This window comes from Stigmatopora nigra, chromosome 15, assembly GCF_051989575.1.
Source record: "Stigmatopora nigra isolate UIUO_SnigA chromosome 15, RoL_Snig_1.1, whole genome shotgun sequence".
Taxonomy (NCBI): Eukaryota; Metazoa; Chordata; class Actinopteri; order Syngnathiformes; family Syngnathidae; genus Stigmatopora; species Stigmatopora nigra.
Window position 1 is genome coordinate 6,054,972 of NC_135522.1, and position 24,762 is coordinate 6,079,733.

Genomic DNA, 24,762 nt, shown 5'->3' on the forward strand with positions numbered 1-24,762 from the left:
CATTGAGTCACGACACTCCTTTTCTAGCCCTCTCCTCACATCTCAAGACGTCGTCAGCTAACCACAAATTTTTTTTGGTTGACCAAAAAATACATATAACACTTTCCACATAGAAAAACATACATACCCACAGTATATACCTCACCTTTTTTTCTCTCCTTACAATTCATCATCATTAAATTATTGCACCAGACGTGAAAAAAGTATTGACTTGAAATTGGGTCAAACTGTTACAAAAGATTTGTGCTTATGAATAATCAACTAATATGGGTCATTTTAGGTTACCCTGAAATGCAGCAGAACCTCCTAAATTATTGTTAGTATAGGAAATTTGGTCCATAGCAACTGCCATAACCAGGTCATGGTATCTGAAGGCACTTAAAATGGTGGAAGCAGGCTATGCAGTCTCATTTTTTTGAAAGAAAATGTAAACAACCACTTTGTTTCAATTTAATTTTATTCCTGTTTTAACAAGATTGAAAAGAAAAACAAAAAACAAATAGACTCAGAGTTCTCCTTAATGGTTGAACATCTATTTATATTCCACTGTCTGCATGTCCTTGTGGTAGAGTCGCCGAGCCCTCACAGTCGGAAGCGTTGCTTAAATGGACACAAAGCTGAACGATCGCTTTGCTTTCTGGCGTATCAGATAGACGTTTAAGGTCGTGCTGTTATTGATTGTAGTCTGCACGAGAATGGAAACAGGAGACAAACCTTTTCTCCAACACGGCTGAATTACATCTCCTGGTCCCCTTTAAATATGTATCGTCATTTGCCATTCACTGAGACGGCAAATTCCGGAGTCAATCAATTAGGAAACACAATCGATTTTAAAGAAAGGTTGTCCTATGATGTTGTGTTCCACTCTTGTACTTGTGAGATGGACTAAATAATAACTGGGGGAAAAACAACATATATTCAATAGTAATAGTATGATTCCTCTCATGTTTCAGTAATCAAATGTACACGCTCTTTTTAAGTGGTTAGTTCACTATTATATAGTGACAAGGTCAGGGGAGATGCAGGAATATTATACTGATCCAGTAATCACTTATATTTGTTGTTAAATGATTATCATTCCATCTTCCTCTTGGACAATAACCTTGGCTACCGAGACAACACACGTTCACTGAGTGGGAGTCTCAGTCATAACATTATTGCACTAAAGGGGGAAAAAAATCTAATTCCTACTATTTTTAGTGGTCAACTCATTGAAAAGGTGCCACAGTTTGTTGTGCCTGCAATGGAAAATCATGGTCACACCTTGCAGATGTCTCTGTATACGAGGAAGGGAGGGGAGGTGGTCAACTTGGGAGAGAGAGGAGGAGAGGGGGAGAGCGCTCTCCTCATCCATTAATTTCCAAATGTGTGTTGCTAAGAATAGCATGCGTCCTTCTCCGCCTTCTTCTCGACCAAACCCACGTGCGCGTGCAGGTACTCACGTGCTCGCGGTGCAGATTACTGGAAAATACATTTTGGTTATTGTAATCTTTTAATTTTTCTATGACAAACTCAATTTATTAACTTATTACTGTTATTAGCACACAATTTCTTCAATAAATCCCAGGCCACTTGACCTACTGAGCCCAAATCAACAGAGATGATGGGTGTTTACTCCCTGTTTATCCTACAGATTTTAGTTTTTCAATGACAAACTCCATTTAATTATTATTTTACTAATGTTATTAGGACCTAATTCATCCAATAGCTCCAAACCCATTTGATGTATTGAATCCAAATCAACACAGATGATTGAGGGTCCAACCTGCTTGTAGAATACCTTTAGTCGTTTTTATTGACACATTCCATATATAGAGTATATTAATTTTACTCTGTGCTGTAATTTCATGGGGAGTATCTCAATAAATGTACAAAAAAATAAATAGCTTTATTTAATTTTATTGACAGGAATGTATAAAATGCGATTTCATTTTAGTTTAAGTGGAGTTTATTGTTCAATTAGACATATTTTGATTAAATGAAATTGCATTGTAGGATTCGAATGAGAGCGGCGATGACGTCACCGTATTGCGTTTTTCTCGCTCTGTTCATGCGCGTGTGCGCCATTTCCTGCCTCCCTGCCGTAAAACCCGGAGAAAGAGCGCAACTGAAAATGAAGTGCGCCTGGCTTGACTTTGCAAAGAGAAACGACGGATCACTTGACCGCAGTTCCGTGCCGGCCTCATAAACTTCACCACTGCAAAATCGCCTTATTGGATCTCCGCTTGGAAATGTAAACGACAGAAATCTCCATGGCGAGATCTATCTTCTAAAATCTGACAAAGAAACCAGCCTTTTTTTGAGACGCTATAGGCAAGAAGAAGAAGAGAGAAAAAAGAAGAAAGCTCTCACGGTTCCGACGATGGCTCCACACAAGAACGGATCTTCGACCGGAGGCCACCCGGTGACCTCTTCGGGCGGCGGGATGAGGGCGAACGGTCTGCAACCTTCTTCCTCTTCCTCTTCCACCGCGTCCGACTCCAAGAAGCCGAACATGCAGCTCGTCCAAGCCGACCACGAGTTGTTCCTCCAGGCCTTCGAGAGTGAGTTCCAAGCGCTCAAATTCCACCCCAATTGCATAATCAACTGTGTAAACGCTTTTGCTATAGTTTTTGGAGCTTCACTGCATGTTTATTTTGCTTTGTGCACAAACACTTTTAAGACTTAATTTTATTTTTGCAACAACTTACACTAGATTTAGTTATAGAATGTGTATAGTCCTCATTTGGATGTAACTTCAAGAGAAGCAGAGTTGTTTTTCTTGACCATTTGTCCAGTTTTGCAGAAGATTTAAGACAAGTTCAAATCACTAATGAACTTTTTAAAAAGTTGTGAGGTTTTGATCACATTTTTTGCAATTTTATATGTATTTTTCACCAATTTGCACAGTTATCCCAACAATATAGCCATATTGCATGAAAAGGTTATTAGTACATCAGTCATTAAATGAAGCAACAATAAAAAATATATATATATTTTTTTCCCAATATAATTTTTTTTTACCTCAATTTATACTTTTTTCCTGCAAGCAATTAACTCATCATCTATTTTTGACAGTTATAGATGATCATCTTTCCCTTTTCCCCCCCTTGTTACAGAGCCCACCCAGATCTACCGCTTTCTGCGCACCAGAAACTTGATAGCCGTGAGTTTGACTTTTAGGTTTTTGAAACACGATAACATGGAATTACCGTAACAATATTTTTCCCCTCTCCCAACTTTAGCCCATATTCTTACACAGGAGTCTCACCTATATGTCACACCGGAACTCCAGAAAGAACTCCAAGAGGTAAAAATAACACTAAACACTTCTTTTTTTAAGAATAGCATGTGTTTACATCTTTATTTTTAAATTAAGAAAAAGATAAACCATAAAATCCAAACAAAAGTAACAAACTTATAAATTTGAGGTGTTTTTTATGTTGTTATTTATTAAAAATCTAACTCTACACGTTGCCAATTAGGTTTTCTCAACATTCTAGTGGGTGTTTTCACTTAACTCAGCAGGCTGCCTTTTCCCAGCACACAAATCAAGAGCTGAAAGCGTTTGAAAATAATACCAACAATCACCTTGGGAGGCAGCTGCACACACTAAACACTTTTTTTTTTAAAACCTCCTTAGTTATAGCTCGAAAGTAAATCAACATAAATTTATGAAATGCATTTGGCCAGGAAAAGCTCTAAAGTGGACAACTTACTCTTCCGAGTGGAAAAGATGCGAGGAGAAAAGGAAACGTATGGGTAAGAAGAGACCTCCATCCTCCTAATATAGTTTTTGAGCTGTTTTAATGCAAATATGAGCAACTCCATGTGGTTCTCCCACCAGTTTGACTTCCAATCTTCAGCTCACTTTCACTGGCTTCTTCCATAAATCAGGTGAGTTTGTATCCCACCTGATCCAATTTCCTTTTAAAGTATGATTCTAACTTCCAATTTGCTTTCTTGACAGGTCAACCGTCTCAAGACTGCGAGAACGAGCAGACAACAGTGTCCTTGGAGGTCCATCTGGTCAAAGTTTGCCATAAGAAGAGGAAGGTAGGAGTCTTCAGCATTCAAATGGATTGGACGTTCGTCGCCCCAAATCTGACACAAAGGTGGTTTTCCTCCCTGGCAGGACGTGAGCTGTCCAGTGAAGCAAGTTCCAGCAGGGAAAAAACAAGTTCCACTCAACCCGGACTTGAATTCTACCAGTTCGGCGAATTCTGGAAGCTTTCCAAGCCTATTGCTCCCAAGCAGCGAATTCCAAGCCAGCAACTCGCACACAGTCAAATCCTACTCGCTGCTTTTTCGGGTGTCCCGACCAGGATACGAACACGTCCCGGTCTTTAACGGAGAAGTCCCAGACAAAAAGAAGCGGAGTTCTCCCATCAAGGAGGAAGCTCAAAGCATGCTGGTGGCACAGATGACTGTCTTTGATAAAAACAGGTGATGTACTATTCTGTACAGTTATGCATGAGCACCACTTTAGCAAGAAATGTCATCCTAGCAAACTGTGTAGTGACACCATGAGTCTGGTTTTGCCCAAAAAATCTCTGTGTACCTGGGAATATCTTATCCTTAAGGCAACAAACCAAAATTATGGGAATGTCTTTTTTTTACAGTCGCCTGCAGCTGCTCGATGGCGACTACGAAGTTTCAATGCAAGATGCGACACAGCAAAGTCTTCACAACAACATGACAGCCACGTGGGAAACTATGTTGGACACTAAGGTGATGGCAATTGTGACCGACAGACATGATTGGTTTCCACAACGTTTTGTTTTGTGTTTGCATGTGTAGCACTTGCCTCCGTTAGAGACCTTCTGCGACAATCCGACTCTCCACTTCGCTCTGCGTTGGACAGACAACCCACGAGACGGCTCCACGGCCCCCGTGGCCAAACCTCTGGCTACACGGAATTTGGACGCCAACCAGGAGAGCAAGGGGGCAGATGCGCTGAGAAGTGCAGCACACGGTCAGAACACCGAGACACGAGGAAATTCGTAGAAGCTTCTGAGCCAACTGACAGCATTTGTTTGTTTACAGCTGTGAAAGAAAGCGTCAACACTGACAAAGTCCACACCAGAATTCGAGAACACATTCCAGCGGAACCTCAACACAAGTTACGCATCTTCTATCAGGTAATATACTATTAATTGGCATATCTGAATCCAGGGGTGTCCATTTTTTTCTGAAAAATATTTTAAAAAACGCAAGAGCCATCTTAAAATACTTAGTCTTCATATACTTAGCAGGGAATCAGAATCAGAGAAAATCTCATCATGTTTTTAAAAATAAAAAGTATTAACTGATATTGACATTATGTTAAAACAAGATTTGAATTGACTAGCTCCATCTAGTGTTAAAGCTAAGAAGTTAATTCGAATATAGGCCGAATTTAAGCTTCTAGTGTGGGATGCATTCAATTACATTTTCCTAATTTGCCACAGAGTAATAAAAACCGGACACCATGCAGTAGTTTGGAAACCCCAACACTATTTCTAACATTGTAAAATATAAGTATATTTGACCTACCTTGTGTATGTTGCATATAGTTCCAGTACAACAACAACAGTCGCCAGCAGACTGAGGCTCGAGATGATCTTCACTGTCCTTGGTGCACTCTGAACTGCAGAAAGCTGTACAGTCTTCTCAAGCACCTCAAACTGTCGCACTCACGTTTCGTCTTCAACTATGTGGTCAGTGGACAGCTCGCTGTTAATAACAAAGATGCAAATGGTTAACAGATATTGTCTCGCAGCCTCACCCCAAAGGAGCCACAATCCAGGTCTCCATCAACAAGAGCTACGACGGCTCGTACACTGGGAACCCTCAGGACGTCCATGGCCAGCCCGGATTCGCCTTCAGCCGCAACGGGCCCGTCAAGAGGGCGGCTGTCACTCGTGTCCTGGTCTGCAGGTACCCTAGGGGGCGCAGCCTTCTTAAAACTCCTGACTTCGGATGGATGAATGTTGTTTTCTCGAACGTGCAGGCCCAAGCGCGGCAAGCCCAGCTTGTCCGAGTTCCTGGAGTGCGAGGACGGCGAGCGTGAGCGCCCCCGCTCGTACGTGAGTGGACACAACAGATTATACTTCCGGAGCGATAGCTGCGTGCCCCGCCCACCACAGGAGATGGACGTGGACAGCGAGGACGAGAGGGACCCTGACTGGCTCAAGGAGAAGACTGTCAAGGTTTCGGATACAACACACATTTACTAGTCCACCATAATGGCGCCTTTACATCTATTTTTTGGTCCATCCTCAGCAAATCGAGGACTTCACCGACGTCAACGAAGGCGAGAAGGAGATCATGAAGCTGTGGAACCTTCACGTCATGAAGCACGGGTTTGTTCCAAATATTATATGCTATAGAGTGCACAAGCAAGAGTTTGTTCATGGTATATTGATTTTTTGCTTCTCCCTGCAGGTTCATTGCTGATCACCAAATGAATGAGGCCTGCCTACTCTTCACTGAACTGCATCGTGATTATCTAATGGCCAAGAACCTGCGCCGCAATTTCCTGCTGCACCTGGTCAGCATGCACGACTTCAACTTGGTCACCACTAGAACCATCGACCGGGCGATGGCCAGACTTCAGGCTGACGTCCCAGGGGGTAAACAAGTGCAAGATGACGACGATGAATGGATGACGGCAATGGAGTCTCTGACTGAGTCGGAGTACGGCCCATTCCAGCACCAAAGCCCCGGCAGTGGGCAGGAGAACAGTGTTTTTAACTGATTGGAAATGAACAGGAGTTTGGATTTGGAACATCAACTAAGTTTTTTGCATTGTTGAGCACAGACATGCCAGCCTCGTTTTTTCTTTTTCCAGTCAGTAGAATGTGTTTGAGGTTACCAAGACTGAAGGACAAATGAAATGCCAGAACCTCAGGTTTTCCCCCCACAGAACTTCGTCTATGTATGTGGACACCAAAAACTGAACCTGATTTGGTTTGGACCCTTTAACCAATTTAAATGATTTGGAGATTTTATAGACTGAAGAAGTTTAGATCACAGAGAGTAGATTTTTCTTTATCCCAAAACAAGATGAAATTTCCAGTGCTCCAGTTGTTGGGTGTCAGTATAACTGACTAATGACTAGAGTTTACCAGAAACCCTGAACTAGAACTTTAGTTTGAAGGATCAAGCCAACATTTAGCACTCAAAGACTGATTGAGATCTGAGCTTTTATTTACTGCTTGTTTCCTCTTAGTTTATCCTTAGAAATCGCACATTACTTTTGGGGTTTGGATTCTTCTTCTTCTTTATTTTTTTTCCTTTTCCAAAATATGAGGACTCGAACCAGCTTTCTGACTGACTAATGACCATGGATGTTTTTGCACACCTGAACACTGAAGAGGCCGAAATGTTTTGTTAAATTTCACATTACGATATGATTTGGGTTATTTAACTCAACTGTGCTACTTCCCCTTCTTTTTCGAGGTCTGAACCGGAATCTGCTTTGTTGCCTCAGAGCCGATATTGCCTTTTTTTGCCAAAAAAAAGAATGAAATAGGAGTGCAGGCAGGATCGCACACCTGTTGCCCCCTCTGGCAAATATTAAGGGTCTAATAAATGTGAAGCCAGCAAAGAGCCCAAGTGCCTTTACTTTGCTTTCTTCCTTAAACAAGAATATGGAGAAAATGCATGAAACTAGTTTTCATGAAGAAAAAAAGGCAAATAGGGTGCATTTATTAAATTCCACTTTTGATACTCTTCAAACAACCAAAAGTCGACTTATTTTAACGTGTACTTTTCTGCTTAGCATTGGCTAATTGCGTTTATTTTTTGAGGGCACAGAAGCACGTGTTTTTGCACAATAAAATTGTACAAGTGGCCTGAAATGTTATTTTCTATTAAAGAGGGCATTTGTACTAACTTCTGAAGTCTTTAATAACTTTTTGAAGTAATATTTTAGAAGTGTTGATAAAATAATCAGGTGAATTTTGTGAATTATTTATTTAGAGATGCAGATGTGAAGCATGTATTTAAAAAAAAAAAGAAGTCACTTGCATGGTTATTCACGTTTGTAAAATGGGAAATATTAAGAATTCCTTTTGGTAACATAACCTCCTTTAGAACAAGTAGTCCTCCACATTATGAAGACAAAAACAATATTAATTAGTAGTAAAATCCACATTACAACACACAAAATGTGCTTTTGTGAGAAAACTTTGTACCTGAACACACGCAAGTAAGCTAAACGTCACATTTTTTTTCATGAGCAACTTAGGAATGACTTTCAGAAAAAACAAGGGAAGTCCCATGCTTTGAATCATACTTTTCCACTACACATTGTACTATTAAAGTACTTGCATCAAGTTTTCTCCATCGATTGGCACCTTCTACACTAACGTAACAATAGTCTTGACTAAAGAAAAATCTGTAATATTCTTTATGAAAAGCGATTGTCAATTGTTTAAAAAAAGAAAAAAAGTCTTGATGAAGATAACATTTGAATAGATGTGATTGTAAACAAAAATTTAAACCAACACAAATGGCTTTTGAAGGCTGAGGAATTAAAAACAGGTCTCATCTACCCAAGAATTTTAAGACGACACTATGGTGGTACTTCTGAAAAAATCCAGGATTTAAGGGCGAGGTCTGCAATGTGAGTGACGCAAAGGAGTCCTTGAAATGTTTACCTTTGGTCCTTTCAAAAGACGAGCACTTTCCAGCCGGCGTGTGCGAAGGCGCATCCGAAGAAGAGGCCATCTGGCGCCGTTTCCAGCAGCCAATCGAAAACCACCTCACGACTGCCTGAGCCGATGGTGACGCGCAGCTTCAAACCAGCGGCGTCGCCATTGCGGCCCACCTGGTTATCGTTGTTCAGCAGTGCGGTGCCCACCACCTCTGCGTCAAATGTCACCGCCGATCCCAAGGTGATGGGCGGGAGCTGATTGGTCATTTCTTTTCCATTCACATATACGGCCCCTGAAAAAAGTCAAACTGTATGAATATCATTTACACATTTAAACTTTGATGTAATTTTTTTTATTGACTTCAAACTTAATTAGTTATTTCAATATATATCATTGTACCGTTAGTAGAGATGCAGACGGCTTGATCTTGCTGCAGCGAGCGCTGTCCATTTTCCGAATCCATGCAAATACCCAAGCTGTCACGGCGATCTGGCTGTCCGCTGGCTGTAATCCTTGAACAGACAAAAACTTTCAGTGCATGCTCGTGGTGTGCCATTTGCCTCAGTGTGCATGTTCAGTGCTTACTTGAAGTTGAGTGTAAGGCCGCAAAAGTAGGACGGAGCGCTGGAGTAGAGGACGGGGCAGCCGGACGGCGACGAGTCATTCCGCAGGGCGATGTTGCGTCGGCTGCTCACAACGTAACCTTCTGTGCCCCCACGCCACTCTTTAAAAAAAATCCCATATAAAAATATTGAACAAACCAACAACTAGCAACATACACCAAACACATCAACCCATAATAAGGAAATAAACACATACATACAACACACAAAAAAACTATCAAAAAACAAAGACACAATACCAACAGTGAAGACACAATAGCAAAACACATACCATGAACACAAGAAAACACAAAAACTGCTATTGACAAAAATGCACACAACCAACAGACAACAATAAAAACGACCATTAACAAAAAGGCACCCTTTTTAACCAAAGTTTTGACTCTTGACCTAAACTTATAATCACAAGACTAGCCAACCAACACAAAGAAACCTCAGAACTTAAAAACACACTCAAAAATACAGAAAGACAAAATACACACAATCATGCCACCTTAGCCAAAATACTGCCCAAATACATCGTCAACAAACCTAACTGGACAACCCACCGTGCGGCTCCATGGTGGTGTAGGCGGTCTGCGCCACGCTCCAGGGACTCCACTCTGTGCGGCCCTCGCCACGCGCGCACACCCTGAAGATGTAGTCAATATTTGGCTCCAAACCCAGCGCCAAGAAGTCGGTGTCGCGTCCCACGTAGGCGTCCTCGTACTGTCCCCCGCCGCCACCAGAGCGCCTGTACTGCAGGCGGTAATCAGCCGCCACAAAGTCCTCGTCCACCTTTCCACAAAACCCACAACTCAGCTACGGAGGTTTGGATATTGCGCTGACGCGAAAAGTCAAGTGGCTAACCTTTCCCCAGCGCACCAGGATGCTGCCAGGTCGCTCTTGCAGCTCTTCGATGAGGACGGGTGGGTGCGAGGCGACCGAGCCGTGACAGAACACGCGCTCACGGAGCAGAACCGCCAGTGAGTCGTCCAATTGCGCCGATACGCATGGGACATCAGCCAACACGGGGACCTCCGGGAGGCTGCACAAAAGCGACAAAAAGTTACTTCCATGCAATGGTGGACGTAGTCTACAGCCGTCTCCAATGACTACTGCTCACCTGTCCAAGTGGATGTGCATGGCCTTCTTGGTGAAGCTACCCAGTTTGTCTTCTTTCTCACCGAGACCACATCGCAGCGCTGCTTCGCCTGCATGAAAACGGTGTAAAACAGTGCCTGTCGGGTAGCCATTGTGTTCCCACTTACCTTCTTTGAGGAGCTCGTCGGCCTGACCCATGCCGAACTCCACCAAACTTTGACAGTCGTCCAAAGGCCTGACGCTGTCCGCCTCGATGACGTCTATTTCGTTTAGGAGCGCGTTCAGGCGGTCCGACAGGAGCTGGGTGGCCACCGCCTGCAGTTCGCCGAAATGCCTGCGGAGAGCCTCGCGTGCTTGGCCGGAACTGCCTCGCACCTGATGGACATCGAAACACAGCAAAAAAAAGAAGAAAAAAATCTAAATCACTGGCTGCAACCCATGACAATATACTTCTAAAGCATTTGGATCGTCTATCTACCGCCACTCATTCCACATTAGGAGTCCCTCAGGGTTTCATCCTCCAGCTACTTGTCTTAAACTCAATTTTCTGTTCCTCTTTGCAAAACTTCCACACATTAATAGCGCGTGTGTGCAGAGAAAGTGATAAAGAGACACCAGGAAGTGAACGGCGCGCCGCAATAGAGCCCTCGCGACACAATGGGCCAGCGGAGACGATGTCGCCACCGCTTCCTGAAGACAACCGGCGCCACGCGGGGGAGTGATGAGCTCCCAAAAATAACCGATGAGCAGCTCTCGGCAATGAGTAGACGTGGTCGGGACTTTACGGCGAACGATCTGATAAAAAGTTTGTCGAAGGGGAGAATGTTTGTGAGTGGAGAGGGGCAGGAAGTTGAGACATTGTTTACCGAACACTGCTGCTGTTCGCATGGCTGAAAATCATAACAGGAAGAAAGAGATGCCACCGCTTGGGAGAGAAATGAAAACATTCCCTTGGGCGTTCGTTTGGATAAGTTTCAACAGTTTTGCATGAGCAAAGTAGGGTTCATTTAAGGTTTTTTTTTTTATAAAGTCTTTTTGTTGACCTGCCTGGTTAAATTTGGGTAGTTTAAAATTGACCATCAAGTTATAGTCTATAGAATTTGAGTCTTGTGTTTTTTCCTAAGTGTCCACAGTGCACCTGTTTACGCGCCAGGTTGAGACCGTTGAGTCTCTGCTGTAGCTCACTACGAAAGTTCTGCGCCGCTTCGATGTTCTCCTTGGCCTCCTGCAGCAGCACGTCCACGTCCAACGACATCCTGGCTCGCTGAAATATACAAAAAAAAAGAAGTATGAACACAGAATCTTGCAAAACTTTGCCAAGTTACAAAAACAACAAATTTGGGGTTTTCTGACTTCCAATGCGTTTGCATGAGACAATTTGTAATTCATCATTTTTTTCTCTTCTACCCAAAACCTTTGCTGACTTCCAATCCAAAGCGATTTGATAAAAACTGGGTTGTACTCTGGTTCATGAAGTGAACGATTTTACTTATTCCAATTAATTGCAATCTTCCACTTACCAGACAGTTTGTGATATTAAAATATTAAAACACGATTGTTATGGTTTATTTCCGGTTGTTTCCGAGTTTTCTTAGTGTTTTTTTTTTTTTTTTTTGCGGTCAGGCGCATTTCCTCGGCCAAATTGAAAGAGGAAGTCTCTCAAAAAGGCTCTAAACGGAACTGCAAGTGAAACATTTAAAGTTAAAATAAAAAATCTACAGATTAAAGTGAATGAAAATAAACAACAATGGTGCTCATGTACTGCTGCCAATTAATGTGTTTTAATTATGCAGGCATGCAAGTGAGGAACAATAGTTGCACACTCTCACGCTTCTCAAATTCCATGACTGTCCAGCCTTTTATAATATTTTTTACATTTGGTTTCGCCCAGTAATAAAAAGGCCTGAGTTATTAATTCTCAAGTGTATCGTCCTTCTTTTGGGGGGAAGACAACACACAGCTGCAGGATTAAAACAAAAAAAACTTGAAATTCAGTTGCAATAAACTCCACCTCGGATTTAATTTGAGGATAAAGTGGTTATTTTTGAGGAAGTATTTAGGTCAGCATGCATAAGAATGTGAGTTTGCAGGGTCATGAGACAGATTCAGGACAGATAGACGAGATATAATGAGAGCATTTGAATAGATATCTTATTTGGAGATGGGATGGTTTTGCATTTCAGTGTTAAATGCCACACATGCTCTGACAAAGAGCAAAGTTATGGCAGGCACTCAAGCAGCAAAACCACATAATTATTATCAACCAGAAGACATGTTGCTACATGTTGCAACATCTTCCGTCATTTTTTTTTAGACTTTTCATCCAATTACCACACTTTCACCATGCATACGCTTATGATCCATACTTCATAGGTTATATATAGCTGCTGCCTTATGACTTTTGATGACAAGTAGCCGGATAGTTAGATGATTCATATTTTAGACATAATGCTGTATTGGCAAAAATACTTCATTTTTCATTCAAATGTGAAGTGAAGCTTTTTTCCGGGAAAAAAATGTATTGGGAAGATGAACTGTCAATCTTCCCATTTTAGATGAATTAATTGGGCAACTGTCATTGGCAATTGTAGGCAATGAGTTAGTAGTTCATTTCCAGTCACAAGAAGCAAAAATCAGATGGAAAATAGAATATATATTTTTTTAAGATGGCACTACCAGCCAAACAACAAGATGAGTCTAAAAAAAAGAAGAATGCCATAATTATAGACTCAGTTTACATCGATCTTGTTTTAATGCATATGGAGGAAACTGATGTGACACCAAGAAAGGAAAAATCGTGCACAATTACTTTTTGGAATATGTTCCCCCTGTAAAAACACCAAATTAAGTCACACCAAAACAAAGTGAGCGTTTCTTATCAACCCGCAGGGTTTTTAAGTGAATGTAGCAAGAATTCATTTCATCATCAAGAAGTAATGGATCGCTTTTACACACAAGTCAGGAATAATCGTAGTTGTTACTGAGAAATGACTGAAGCACAAAATATGTTAGATTTTATGATACTTTAGAATTGAGAAACAATAACAAGACTGCAAGAAAGTTGAGGCTAAGTTAGCTGGTGGCCAAAAAGACAATGAAACTCTGATCATCAACGAGAAATAATGCTCGACGTGCCTCAGAAAGATAAAACAAAGGTCAGACTTCGTCCTGATTCGTGATATGTACCTTAAATTAATGTTTTCTGTCCTTCATCTCGTCGACAATGTCCAGATTGAGAGCAACGTCGGTTGCCCACAGTGACTCTCGCTTTAGTTCATACTTCAACTTGAACGCAAATCTACGAATGACACTTGTGTGGGGCTTTAAGAAAAATGAACCAATCAGTGACAGTTTTAAAATTAATGACATGTAACTCGACCAATGAAAAGAGGTACCAGTCCTGGGATCATTTGACGCTCTTTACGCGTATGAGTTAGTGAGCGTGTCCTATGATGATAACGTAATAAATGTTTTAACACTTTTACCTTCAATAAAATGACCCACATTAGTCGTGTGTGAGTAAACGAATGAAATCGCAACAGTTGTACATTGATGAATGAATTCGTATTTGTACAAGTAAATCAGTATCCACGAATTATCGTCACATTACGTTTTGTTTTCTTCCTAATTCTTATTTAAATCTTAACGATTTTATTATTATATATGCCTAAGCACACAAAATAACTTGGTTATAGACATTTGACTTATCATTGTTATTTTTGTTCGTGAAAAGAAACAAAAAACAGCTGTTTATCAAGAATTCATGCATTTAATGAATTACTAATAAATAGGACCCAAATCTGCATTTAGAAATAGAGATCTATTTATAATTATTGCGTATAGTGTTCTGTGAATTATTTTTTACTCTGGTTCTTGTCGGTTATTTATAACCTGAGGATTACGTGCTGATTACATGGAGTTGAGTGTTAGTTTATTGAAAATATAGTAAGGGACATCATTTTATACCCCAAAAAACTCATGTATTTCATATACCCGAGCGTCTGATGACGGGACTGGTTCAGTGACGCTGTCTTTGATGCCTTTGGTGAACTCCTTTGTGTGGGTGTCTCGTGTAGACACACACAGGAATAAAAAAAAAACAGACACACACCCCCACACACGAAGGAAAGCACGCAGGGGATTATAGCAGGATTGGTCACTTGACTGAGAAGGTTGGTTGTGCGCAGACTCCGGCTGTCTCTTCCACTTTGACAGCTCTCAGCTGATCCGTGACGTCACTCTTTGAGGCGCATAATTTCCAAGATGCGCAAGAAACTACTACGTGTGGCGTAAGCGGAATTTTCGGCATCGCCATGCGGGCTTTTGTGCTGCGGGAAGCGGTCAAGCGATTCCCCTGGTTGGCCAACGTGACGCTGTACGGTGGCCTATTTGCTGGAGGTGACCTGGTGCACCAACTGTTGGCCCACAAGGAGCGTCTGGACTGGACCCACACGCGCAATGTGGCCGTGGTGGCCGTCACTTTCCACGGGAACTTTAACTACTTTTGGATGAGGGCGCTGGAGCGACGTTTTCCTGGAAAGTCTGCTGGGATGCTCTTCCGGAAGCTGTTGCTGGACCAGAGCTTTGCTTCTCCGTTGGCAACCAGTGTCTTTTACACGGGTGAGTGAGAAAGCAAGCATATTGTCCACATCAGAAACTTGTCTTTGTCAAATATCCCAGGCTAAACCATCATGGATTCAGGGTCGAGGGTTCGATCACTGTGTGGAGTTTGCATGTTGTCCCTGGGCTTGTGTGGGTTTTCTACAGGGACTGTAGTTTCCTCCCACATCCCCAAAATATGTAGGGTAGGCAGGTTGAACACTATAAATTGCCCGAAGTATGAGCATGCTTGCCTTGTGATTGTCTGGCCAACCCTAGTTGACTGGGATAGGCTCCAGCACCCCCTGCTCACAAAAAGCTACATAAAAAAAGACAGATAGACTGCGGTTTTGGTTGCAAGTGTAAATTTAAAGATAATTTTAGGCATCTTCATCCGCTTGTGTGCTCTCCACTTATTTTTTTTGTCTTTTCAGGTGTTAGCTACCTAGAGGGCAAAGAGGACATTTTTGAAGACTGGCGAGAAAAGTTCTTCAACACATGGAAGGTCAGAGAATGTTCTTGAACATAAAGAAATATTTAGTATGAGAGAGTATGACAGTCTTGTGTATGTATATCCTTTCTGCAGACTGGACTCATGTACTGGCCTTTCATGCAGGTACGATTAAGTCATTTTTCATATTCCATTCTATTTGCATGAGTTATTTCCCCTGTTCTATTTGCATCAGCAAGAATGCACCAATGAAGAATGTGTGCATATTTATTTATAAATGACCCCTCATCACGTGCAAACGTGATAAGTATGGAATGGTCATGTTATAGTGATGGACGCTGGACCCATTTCAATGGGTCGATTCAATAACAAAAATGGTTTGTTGATTGTGTTAATATCTACACATTTGCAGTTGTTGAATTTCGCCCTGCTGCCTCTGCACATGCGCACGGCCTTCATGGGTTGCTGCGCCTTCCTGTGGGCCACCTTCCTCTGTTTCTCGCGGCAAGACGGTGATGGGACCGCCGGTGTGGCGCTTGCCTTCGTCATGGACCCCCGCAAGACCCTAGAGGAGATGCGGCAGGCCCGCTTGGCCAGGAAGCGTGACAAAGCAACCCAGAAGGGCAACTAGTCTCGTTCCAGAGCCGAGTGAAGCGCCGCCTCGGTCAGAGGTCACGGCCAAGTACAGCCTCGCCAGACGTTGTATTTTTAGAAATGCATCCCAGGACAACAGGTGGTGCTGTAGCTAATTAGAAAAAAGTTACTGAAAAGGCCTTCTGCGAACACTCTAAACAGTTAGCAGGTATAAATGTGCCTATAAAATCAAGGTGGTTAACTTAAAATATATGCTAATGATATAAAATAGAGTTAAAATTGGAATAAATGTATATTTTTTAAAAACATATTTGAATACATTTTCTAATCGGTCCTTTTAAAATACAACCGAGGCCCAAAATATTAAAAGTTTACACACCTCTGTGTTTTTGGGCCAGATTTTTAATGTTCTTAATATCAATAATGATAATAAAACATGTAAAAAAGACTATTAATTCTATATTTATAACTCATAGCTTTAATTATTTATCTATTTATTTATTGATCCAATACTTTTGTGTTTAGTTTGATGGTCCTCTTAAGCCCCCCTAAGTAATGCAGCTTCTGGAAGTCAATTTACGCACTTGTCACACATTTTACCTGACGCCATTTGTGCCTTTGGATGTGCAGTGTTTGTGTTGATGTTGTTCATTTTGTCATTCCTACCTCGAAACGCAAACACATGCCAGTCATCTTGGTTGAGGCATTTGAACAAGACAGGTTTGCAGCTCATGTTTTGACAATAACATTACAGGGTCTCTTGATACAAAACTATTGAAATGACATGGTCATCCTATCATACTTGAAATCCTCAAAGGTTAAATGGACACAATGCATTGCTGTATTAGTTAAGGACCCATATTTATAGTTGTGGAACTATATGCACTATTTTCGCTTTTATGATTGTTATCAGGTGACTACATGGCAAGTAAATAACAAAAGACCTGTTTTTTTTCCCTGTGTTACATTTGTCCCAGAATTAGGGGAAACCAGAAATTATTGTTTTTAGCCATACCCTGATAAAAATAAAATAACAGGGATAAAGATTTTGTATTGCTTTTGTGTCTTTTTTTTTCAAATACCCAGTGAAAGATGAAAGTACAGTTTACACACAAACAGTCATATAATAAAAAAATCTTACATTACTAACAAAAAAATTACCTACTACTCTACACTATTCAAACAATGTCTCTTTTGGACAATCAACTTAGCAAAGAAAGTGTGTTTCAGTTAAAAACTAATAAAAAAATGGGAGAAAATTTGGATTACCCAGCCCGAATTAAGATGTTATTTTCAACCTTGTTTTGATTTCAATTACTCCACCATTGCTGCTGTCTCAATATCATTGTTATGTGGTTCTGGTTCAGATAAAGTTCACTAACCTGTTGCGCTTTGACTCTGTTGTCTCTTTCCAACCATTGCTAGAAGTCAGAATCGTAAAACGGGTCACATGACCCCTTGCAGTGGCGAGTAGCCTTTCCTCAACCTGTTTTTCAAGTCTTTGTTGACCAAAAGACCTCGTGGCGCCTGAAGCGAGCGTAGTCCACCCGCTGCAGCGGAGGAACGAGCATTTCCAAGAACCATGGCGTCGCGCCCACGTGCTTCCTCTCAGCCCGGGATGCTTTCTTTCCTCCAGACCTCCAAGGCGACCAGCACCCTACGCCCCAGGGCCGTGTCGTCGCGGTCCAGCTCCATGCTGGAAGAGGAACTGTCCTGCCCGGTGTGCTGCGAGATCTTCAAGGAACCCGTGGTGCTCAAGTGCAGCCACAGCTTCTGCCGGGCCTGCCTGCAGCAGTTCTGGAACAAGAAGAAGGCCCGCCGCGAATGCCCCGTCTGCCGAAGGAAGTGTTCCTTGACCGAGCCAACGGTCAGCCTGTCCCTCAAGAACGTGGCCGACACTTTCTTGAGGGAGCGGCGGAGCCACCCGGACGGCGAGGGGGGTTTCGGGGGGGATGGGGTGGAGGCACGGGAGGAATTGAGATGTGTCGCCCATGGGGAAGAGCTTAAGCTCTTCTGCCAGGATGACTTGGAGGTCCTCTGCTGTGTGTGCCATACCTCCAGGAAGCATCAGGGTCACCGAGTCTGCCCATTGGATGAAGGGGCGCATGACCTCAAGGTAAGGCTAGTATTAGCCAGCAGAAAAACTTTTAAAGGCAAAAAGTTGAAGAGCCATGTGCGCCTCTAGAGCCACCGGTTGCTGGCTGCTGTTGAAACGACAGTCGTTGTCAAAAGTGCCAAAACTGTTTGTATTTATCACTGCCAGCTTTCCAAGTTTGACTCCAATACCTGTAAATGGAAGCATGTGAGCGTTAAAATATGAATATTGTTCCTATTATTTTTTTGAATGAAAAATATGACTCATAGTAATAGCAGCTATGTTCGAGCCCTTTAAAAATCTACCTAGCAACAACAAATAAGCATATTTTTTATAAATCACTATGCACTGAGGTATGATATACTATTAATTTTTTTTACTGAATTCAGGTATGATGCTGAGAATGTGCCCATTTGTTACAATTTGGTTGAATTATGTCAATTCAGGAGGAGTTGAAAAAAGATCTGATCCCGCTTAAGAAAACCCTGCGGCGCCTGTATGAGGCCAAGCAAGAGTGTGATGACACAACGGTGCACATCAAGGTATCAACAAAGGGCCCCACATACCCACACAGAGCGTCAGTCAGCCAAATGTTTTGCTTTTTGTCAGAATCAAACCCAGGCCACAGAGCAGCAGGTCAAAGAAGAGTTTGAGGAGCTGCGGAACTTCATTCAAAAGGAGGAAGCGGCGCGGCTGTCCGCACTCCGACGAGAAGCGGAGGAGAAACACGAGATGGTGAGAAAAAAGGCAGAGGGCATCACTAGGGACATCCTGACCTTCTCGCACGCCGTCATCGCTGTGGAGAATGAGATCGCTGCTGGCCAAGCGCGTTTCCTGCAGGCAAGGCTCTCTCTTCAAATCTCCAATCTGCTTGAAAATGCTCAATTTGATAAAATGAGTGTTAAAGTGGAAAACATTTTTAAAGTTGCATTGCAAGTACAAGTAAACTCTCTTTTTGTTGCAGAATTATTCCCAGACCAAGAAAAGGTACATGTATTTACTTCCACTCGACATTATAACACAGACACAATTTTATTGAACTATTTTTTTTGAAGAACCCAGATCTCACAGAAGGATCCGGAAAAATTATCTGGAGCCCTAATTAACGTGGCCAAACACGTCAGTTCCCTAAAGTATCACGTTTGGGAGAAGATGGTAGAGATGGTCCAGTATAGTAAGAGACTGTTCAATGCTTGTTTTATGAAGAAAAATCCAGCTTGTCTAATTATTATTATTATTATTTTTTAGCACCCATCACACTGGACCCCAACACAGCCTACCCCTGGTTGTCTATCTCCAAAGACTTAACCTGTGTGGCCAACAGCGGCTCACTCCAACAGCTTCCGGATAACCCCGAGCGTTTTGGCCATTTTGTTTTTGCCCTGGGCTCCGAGGGCTTCACGTCGGGTCGCCACGCTTGGGAGGTGGAAGTGGGCGACAAGGACGACTGGATGCTGGGGGTGGTCCGCGAGTCCATCGACCGCAAAGGCCGCATCTCAGGCTGCCCCAAAGGCGGATTCTGGATGATCTCACACTACGAGGGCGAGTACTCTGCCATGACACGGCCAGCCACGCCTTTACGCGTGGAGGGCGAACTGAGCAGAGTTCGGGTGCAACTGGACTACGACGCCGGGGAAGTAATGTTCTCCGATCCGGTGGCCATGACGCCCATCTATACCTTTAGCGACTTCTTCCATGACAAGATGTTTCCCTTTTTCTGCCCTGGAGCCAACATCAACGGGAACAATCCCAACCCTCTCAAGATCTGCCCGGTGACAGTGGCCGTGTGGAATAGCGCTACGTGGTGATGGGACTGAAAACGGTTAAATTTAAACCCTTTTAGGGCACTTATTTAACACATACTGTCTGGAGTACTTTACATGGCAAACTGGCAGCTCAACTCACAACTCAGCATTTCCTCTGCAATATAACATCTTTTCAGCACAATAATGCGGCCTATCTTGAAATTAGTTTTTTTTTTTTTAAATAAGGTGCACTGGATCATAAAACGCAGTACATAGTAGCAGTAATAGTGGTAGTAGTAGTGGTGGTGTTAGGGGATTGTGTCCTAGATCCACTAGATGGAGATGTAGTAGTAGTAGTAATAGTTGGGAGTTGTGTTATACATAAACTAGATCGAGCTTTACTAATGGGGATTGCATACAATGATTAACCAATATTGATCATATATAAAGCTCACTTGAAAAATTGATTGCCTTGCAGTGCAGAAAATTCGGTATGTGATTTATCTATCTTCGTTAGGCTGTACCTAGAACACATTTTGTTAGTTAATTATTATTCACAAATATTGAAGTCAAAGGAAAAAAAAATCTTAATGCTTAGAACTACAGCAGGTATTGTTGTACTTGTTATTAACTCTTGTGTTGTTAAGTAGGGACTGAACTCTGCATACGTGAAATGGAAAAACTACATACACCACATTTCATTTGTGTTGTCTTTTAATTAGTTCACACATGTTTATGATTATCTATTTCACTTAAACATGTTGGACAATGGATTGTGTTTCTCCTGTTAACCACTAGGTAGCCCTAGTGTATAACTTCTCTACTACACCCATTTAGAAACTAGGAAACTGCAATTCATTAGTATTTGTTGTTTAATAGGCATGGATTAATTTTGACTACCATGGTTGGGTTTTGCCTTGATAATCCAGGAACATGCCAGTTTGTTTCTCACCCATGGTGCCCATCACTTTCAGTATCCCCTTCACGCTCACATTGACGTCAATCTCTGCCTGCAGGTTGGATAAAAAAAAAAAAAGGATTAAGAATGGCACTCTGTAACTTCATAAAAAAATCTATATTATATAGTAAGGAGTTTAGACAAGGGGGAAAGTATTTGTGCTGTGATCGGGTAATACTATTTTCACTTGCTTTAGTGAAATAATTCAAATGAATTATAATAACATGCTGTTTTCAATACAACTGGTCTTTCTTGTTTTTGTCGTTTAATCCTAAAGGCATCATTTCTTTTAGGGTGTGGCCTGGCTAAAATTATCCCTCAGTGCTTCCGTTTGGCTCATCACTCTTACTAAATTAGACTAAATTAGATTATGGTGCAAATGAATCCTCCTAAAATTACACCTTAATCAAAATGTATCTTTCTTAGGTTAAAAAAAAAGGAGACATTGAGATGAACTACTTCATCTTTGTAACATTACACTTGAGTGTAACCTTATACCATAAATTCTACAACATAGCCATCTGCCTTTGTGGCAGCATAATGGAAAATCCCCTTGGGACAGTAAGAGGTGTGTTCTCATGCATTATACTGCAAACAAGGATGTTTAAATATCAGTTCTGTCTTTCCATTTTTTTTCTATTAGGGTGTATTGGAGCTTTGTTATATATTGATGATTAATAGCATAATACTAATTCAGTTCAAATGTCCTCTGTGTGAACTACTTATATGATATAAAGGGTTGGGCTCTGTGTGGGTAGTGCATGTGTACATAAAGAAAAATGGCTTTAACTCTGTACAAAGCATTTGGTAGGCATTCATTGTGTGTGCCGCTATATGACAACTCACATGTTCCCCACCCGTATCTGTACGGACCCAGCCAGGGTTCATTAAGGTGACCAGGATTTTTTCCTTTTTCAACTCTTCGGAAGCACACACAGCCACCATATTGAGAGCTGCCTGAAAATGAGAAGAAGAATTTTACTATTGTTACTTTGACATATGTTTGTTCTTGGTTTCTGATCAAATAAAATTGCAATATATATTTTTCCTATTCATTGTGTATTGGTTGGCTGGTGCATGTTATACTCGGGTGCAACTTATAGTCCGAAAGATACGGAAATTGCGCATATGCTTTAGGCTCAAAAACACAGTCAACAAAAGTTAAAAAATAAAACAATACGAGCAAAAGGTTTGTCAGAATATTTGTGGATCAAAGTCGCAATATCATGAGAATTAAGTCTTACATAGTAATATTATGGGAGATAAATCATGATATCAAAGTTGTAATATCTTAAAAGCTACTGAAAATATTTACCTTGCTGACGCGAAATGGCACAACAGCTGCCTCCGAGTAGGTATACTTGGTGACGTCCATGGAGGCCTCATAGGTGGACATGTTAACCACGGCTGCCTTATTACAGGACATTCCTGAAATCTTGCTGGCCTTTGCCGCCACCCGCAGAAGTGGCAGGAACTCCTACAAAACATCCGAATGCTGGATGACCCATTCCTGTGGTGAAAGGCTCAAACTGGCCACTTACTTTGATGACGTTCATTGGCCCCAAGACGTTGGTTTCAAAGGAATCTAGCATTTGCTTGTTGGTGGTTTCCTGAAGATCCCCTTCCAGACCGATCCCGGCATTGTTGACCAGAAGGTTGAGGCCCTCCTCGCCCACTTTGAGGCCGACCACCTTGGCTGCCTCTTTGATGCTTTCCAGGTCAATTACATCTATTAATGAAGAAAAATGACCACTTAGATCAGGAGTTTCCAAAGTTCTAGCACTACACACACTTGAAAAATTGCCATAGTATGTATTTCAACTTAGAATATTTTTAATGCCATAGAGTAATGATTTAAATGTCATCTTAAATGTGGCAAAAAGAGATGTCAAAAAGTATTCTTGCCCATAGTGACGATGATGATGATGTCCGGGTGCTTTTTTGCCAAGTCCTGCAAAGCCTGGAAAAAGGAATTTAAAGTCACTTTTTTTTGTTAACTTATTGGCTGCCATTGACGCTACTGGATGCTTTATTTATTTTGATAGGGAGCAGCTTTCATTTGCCTGCTCTTAGTAAAAACAGATTGGACATTTAGAGCCGTCAATGGCACGGAAAGATGAGCATTAATGGAGTTTTTTTAATGGGTGAATTATATGAATGGGGCAAAAACTTTAAGACAAGTAGCATGTTGAAAGTTTGCACGTTTTGCCATCAAAATGTGTTTTATGGCGGAATGGTGAACATTAGAGGCAAAATCCAAATATAGCCAAAATAGCAGAATATTAAAAGTAGGTGTGAGTTTAGCACTATTAAATCAATTTCATGTAGGTCAAGATCCAGTATTATCAGTGCATTCTGACTTGTCATATCAGCTGTTTGCAGTCGGTGTAAAGTTCATCACAGTACTGCTTCAAAATGTTTGACCACATTTTGATGGTATTTTAGAAGCTGAGATCATGTTTACATAAAACAGCCGTGTTTTTTTCAGTCTGAAGCACAGGACAGTATCCACTTAACTTTTGAAAAAGATAATATTTGTATTTATTTAGTATGTTTTCCATATCTCCCCTCTCTAGCACACATGAATCAAATGATGAACTAATCAACAAGTTGTGCAGCTTCAGACTGATCTCGATGATTTGATTCAGTTGTGTTGGTGGAGGGAGATATGGGGGGGGAAAGGATGGATTCGGGTCCTCTTGAGGACCAGATCTGGCCACCCCCTGCTGTTAAGCGTTCACGTGACTCTACCCACCTCAGTTTTGGGCCCGTTTGGGTCTCTGCAGCATGCAAAAAGCTTCTTAACTCGCCCCTTATCTTCCACCATTTGGCGCACCATCTCCAAGCCGATGCCCCGGTTTGCCCCGGTGATAAGCACGTTAGATGCCATCTTATTTTCTGCAGAAGTTGCTGCCGTGGACGAAAAGACGCTCCGTAGCGCGTCCATATTTGTGTTCTTTCTGTTAACTCAAATCCCGCCCACATCCTTTAAGCCATGCTTGCACGTCAAAAAAAGGGAAAAAAAGGGGGTGTGTTTTGGGTTGTTGCAATGATATACTGCTTAGTCAACACAATAATTCAGACAAGTTGATCCAAGCAATTGACTTGATGCAAAACCATGATAAATGTAGGGAAAATTCAAATGGAGTTAATTTTAATGTGGTGCATGCAGGTTTGCATGCATGCTTTAGTGTAGAATGTTTGCATTTATTTATGATGGATGTTATGCAAAGCAAGAGTCAAAGCAATAGACTTTCTGGAAGCCAGTAAACCGGTTTTGCATCCACAGTTGTTTACAATTTTGTCTTACACTAAAAGGGAGCGTCAATACCTTTGTCGTGGGAATATTGATGTGTAATCAAATAAGAAAAATGTAATTTAATTGTTTTTTGAGAACATGATGGTGCTACCAATCAAATGTGAGGATCCCAGGTTTGCCTGCCTACTTTATGATGTCATTAATACCCATTATCTCATGCACCTGGGGTTGAGTGTTTGGTTATAACTGAACAAACAAATGGGCTTGTAAGCACTGTGTGAATTATTATTATTTTGTTCAAACGTTGTTTTCATTATCATAAATCTTTTTTTATATAAATGTAATTTAACAAGGTGCCGTCTTTGCGTTCAATTCTATTTTCATGCAATCTTTCACATCACTAATTTCCTATCACTTGTTAACTCAAGCATATCAGGCAATTAGTTGTTTACCATCAGGGCGTTGAACAAACGAGGAAAAAAAAACGTTTTGAGTTAGTTACACGTGATGCCTCGCCACATATCTCCAGACAAGGGTTGGGCAACCTACTCTCATCTTGCAAAACAAACAAAACCTCACACGAACTGTTTTAAAACTCGCCACAAAAGCTCACTATTTTAATGTCACCATAGCTGCACTTTTTGATTATTTTACACAGCACTCGATTGATTGACATCTTGGATGATATGAAGTGCAGTCGGTGATAAGTTGTAATGATCAGCTATACATTACAT

At 41.6% G+C, this 24,762-nt stretch overlaps 5 protein-coding genes across 5 annotated transcripts; 3 read left to right on the forward strand and 2 right to left on the reverse strand.

Annotated features, from left to right (window-relative positions):
• Positions 1-2,075: 2,075 nt before the first annotated feature.
• Positions 2,076-7,857, forward strand: LOC144208548 (polycomb protein suz12-B-like). Its single transcript, XM_077734460.1, has 15 exons — positions 2,076-2,543; positions 3,099-3,145; positions 3,225-3,289; positions 3,673-3,741; positions 3,827-3,876; positions 3,950-4,035; positions 4,115-4,425; positions 4,602-4,710; positions 4,780-4,954; positions 5,026-5,120; positions 5,535-5,678; positions 5,741-5,898; positions 5,972-6,170; positions 6,244-6,323; positions 6,406-7,857. Exons 1-15 carry the CDS (start codon positions 2,363-2,365, stop codon positions 6,716-6,718), a joined length of 2,082 nt encoding a protein of 693 aa, XP_077590586.1. The 5' UTR covers positions 2,076-2,362; the 3' UTR covers positions 6,719-7,857.
• Positions 7,858-7,919: 62 nt separating this feature from the next.
• Positions 7,920-13,679, reverse strand: crlf3 (cytokine receptor-like factor 3). The gene is made up of 9 exons (XM_077734459.1): positions 13,514-13,679; positions 11,466-11,591; positions 10,495-10,702; positions 10,350-10,437; positions 10,094-10,271; positions 9,793-10,021; positions 9,207-9,345; positions 9,021-9,133; positions 7,920-8,913 (listed from the first exon to the last, which is right to left on the reverse strand). Exons 2-9 carry the CDS (start codon positions 11,580-11,582, stop codon positions 8,636-8,638), a joined length of 1,350 nt encoding a protein of 449 aa, XP_077590585.1. The 5' UTR covers positions 11,583-11,591; positions 13,514-13,679; the 3' UTR covers positions 7,920-8,635.
• A 742-nt stretch (positions 13,680-14,421) lies between these two features.
• On the forward strand, positions 14,422-16,991 carry LOC144208594 (mpv17-like protein). Its single transcript, XM_077734523.1, has 4 exons — positions 14,422-14,947; positions 15,361-15,431; positions 15,513-15,542; positions 15,790-16,991. Exons 1-4 carry the CDS (start codon positions 14,641-14,643, stop codon positions 16,006-16,008), a joined length of 627 nt encoding a protein of 208 aa, XP_077590649.1. The 5' UTR covers positions 14,422-14,640; the 3' UTR covers positions 16,009-16,991.
• Positions 16,992-17,494: 503 nt separating this feature from the next.
• On the forward strand, positions 17,495-21,744 carry LOC144208893 (E3 ubiquitin-protein ligase TRIM39-like). Its single transcript, XM_077734967.1, has 6 exons — positions 17,495-18,087; positions 18,513-18,608; positions 18,676-18,906; positions 19,031-19,053; positions 19,122-19,240; positions 19,315-21,744. Exons 1-6 carry the CDS (start codon positions 17,554-17,556, stop codon positions 19,872-19,874), a joined length of 1,563 nt encoding a protein of 520 aa, XP_077591093.1. The 5' UTR covers positions 17,495-17,553; the 3' UTR covers positions 19,875-21,744.
• LOC144208895 (C-signal-like) lies at positions 20,508-23,771 on the reverse strand. Its single transcript, XM_077734968.1, has 6 exons — positions 23,525-23,771; positions 22,675-22,729; positions 22,311-22,498; positions 22,085-22,246; positions 21,616-21,726; positions 20,508-20,821 (listed from the first exon to the last, which is right to left on the reverse strand). The coding sequence occupies exons 1-6, from the start codon at positions 23,714-23,716 to the stop codon at positions 20,708-20,710; spliced, it is 822 nt and encodes a 273-aa protein (XP_077591094.1). The 5' UTR covers positions 23,717-23,771; the 3' UTR covers positions 20,508-20,707.
• Positions 23,772-24,762: the final 991 nt, after the last annotated feature.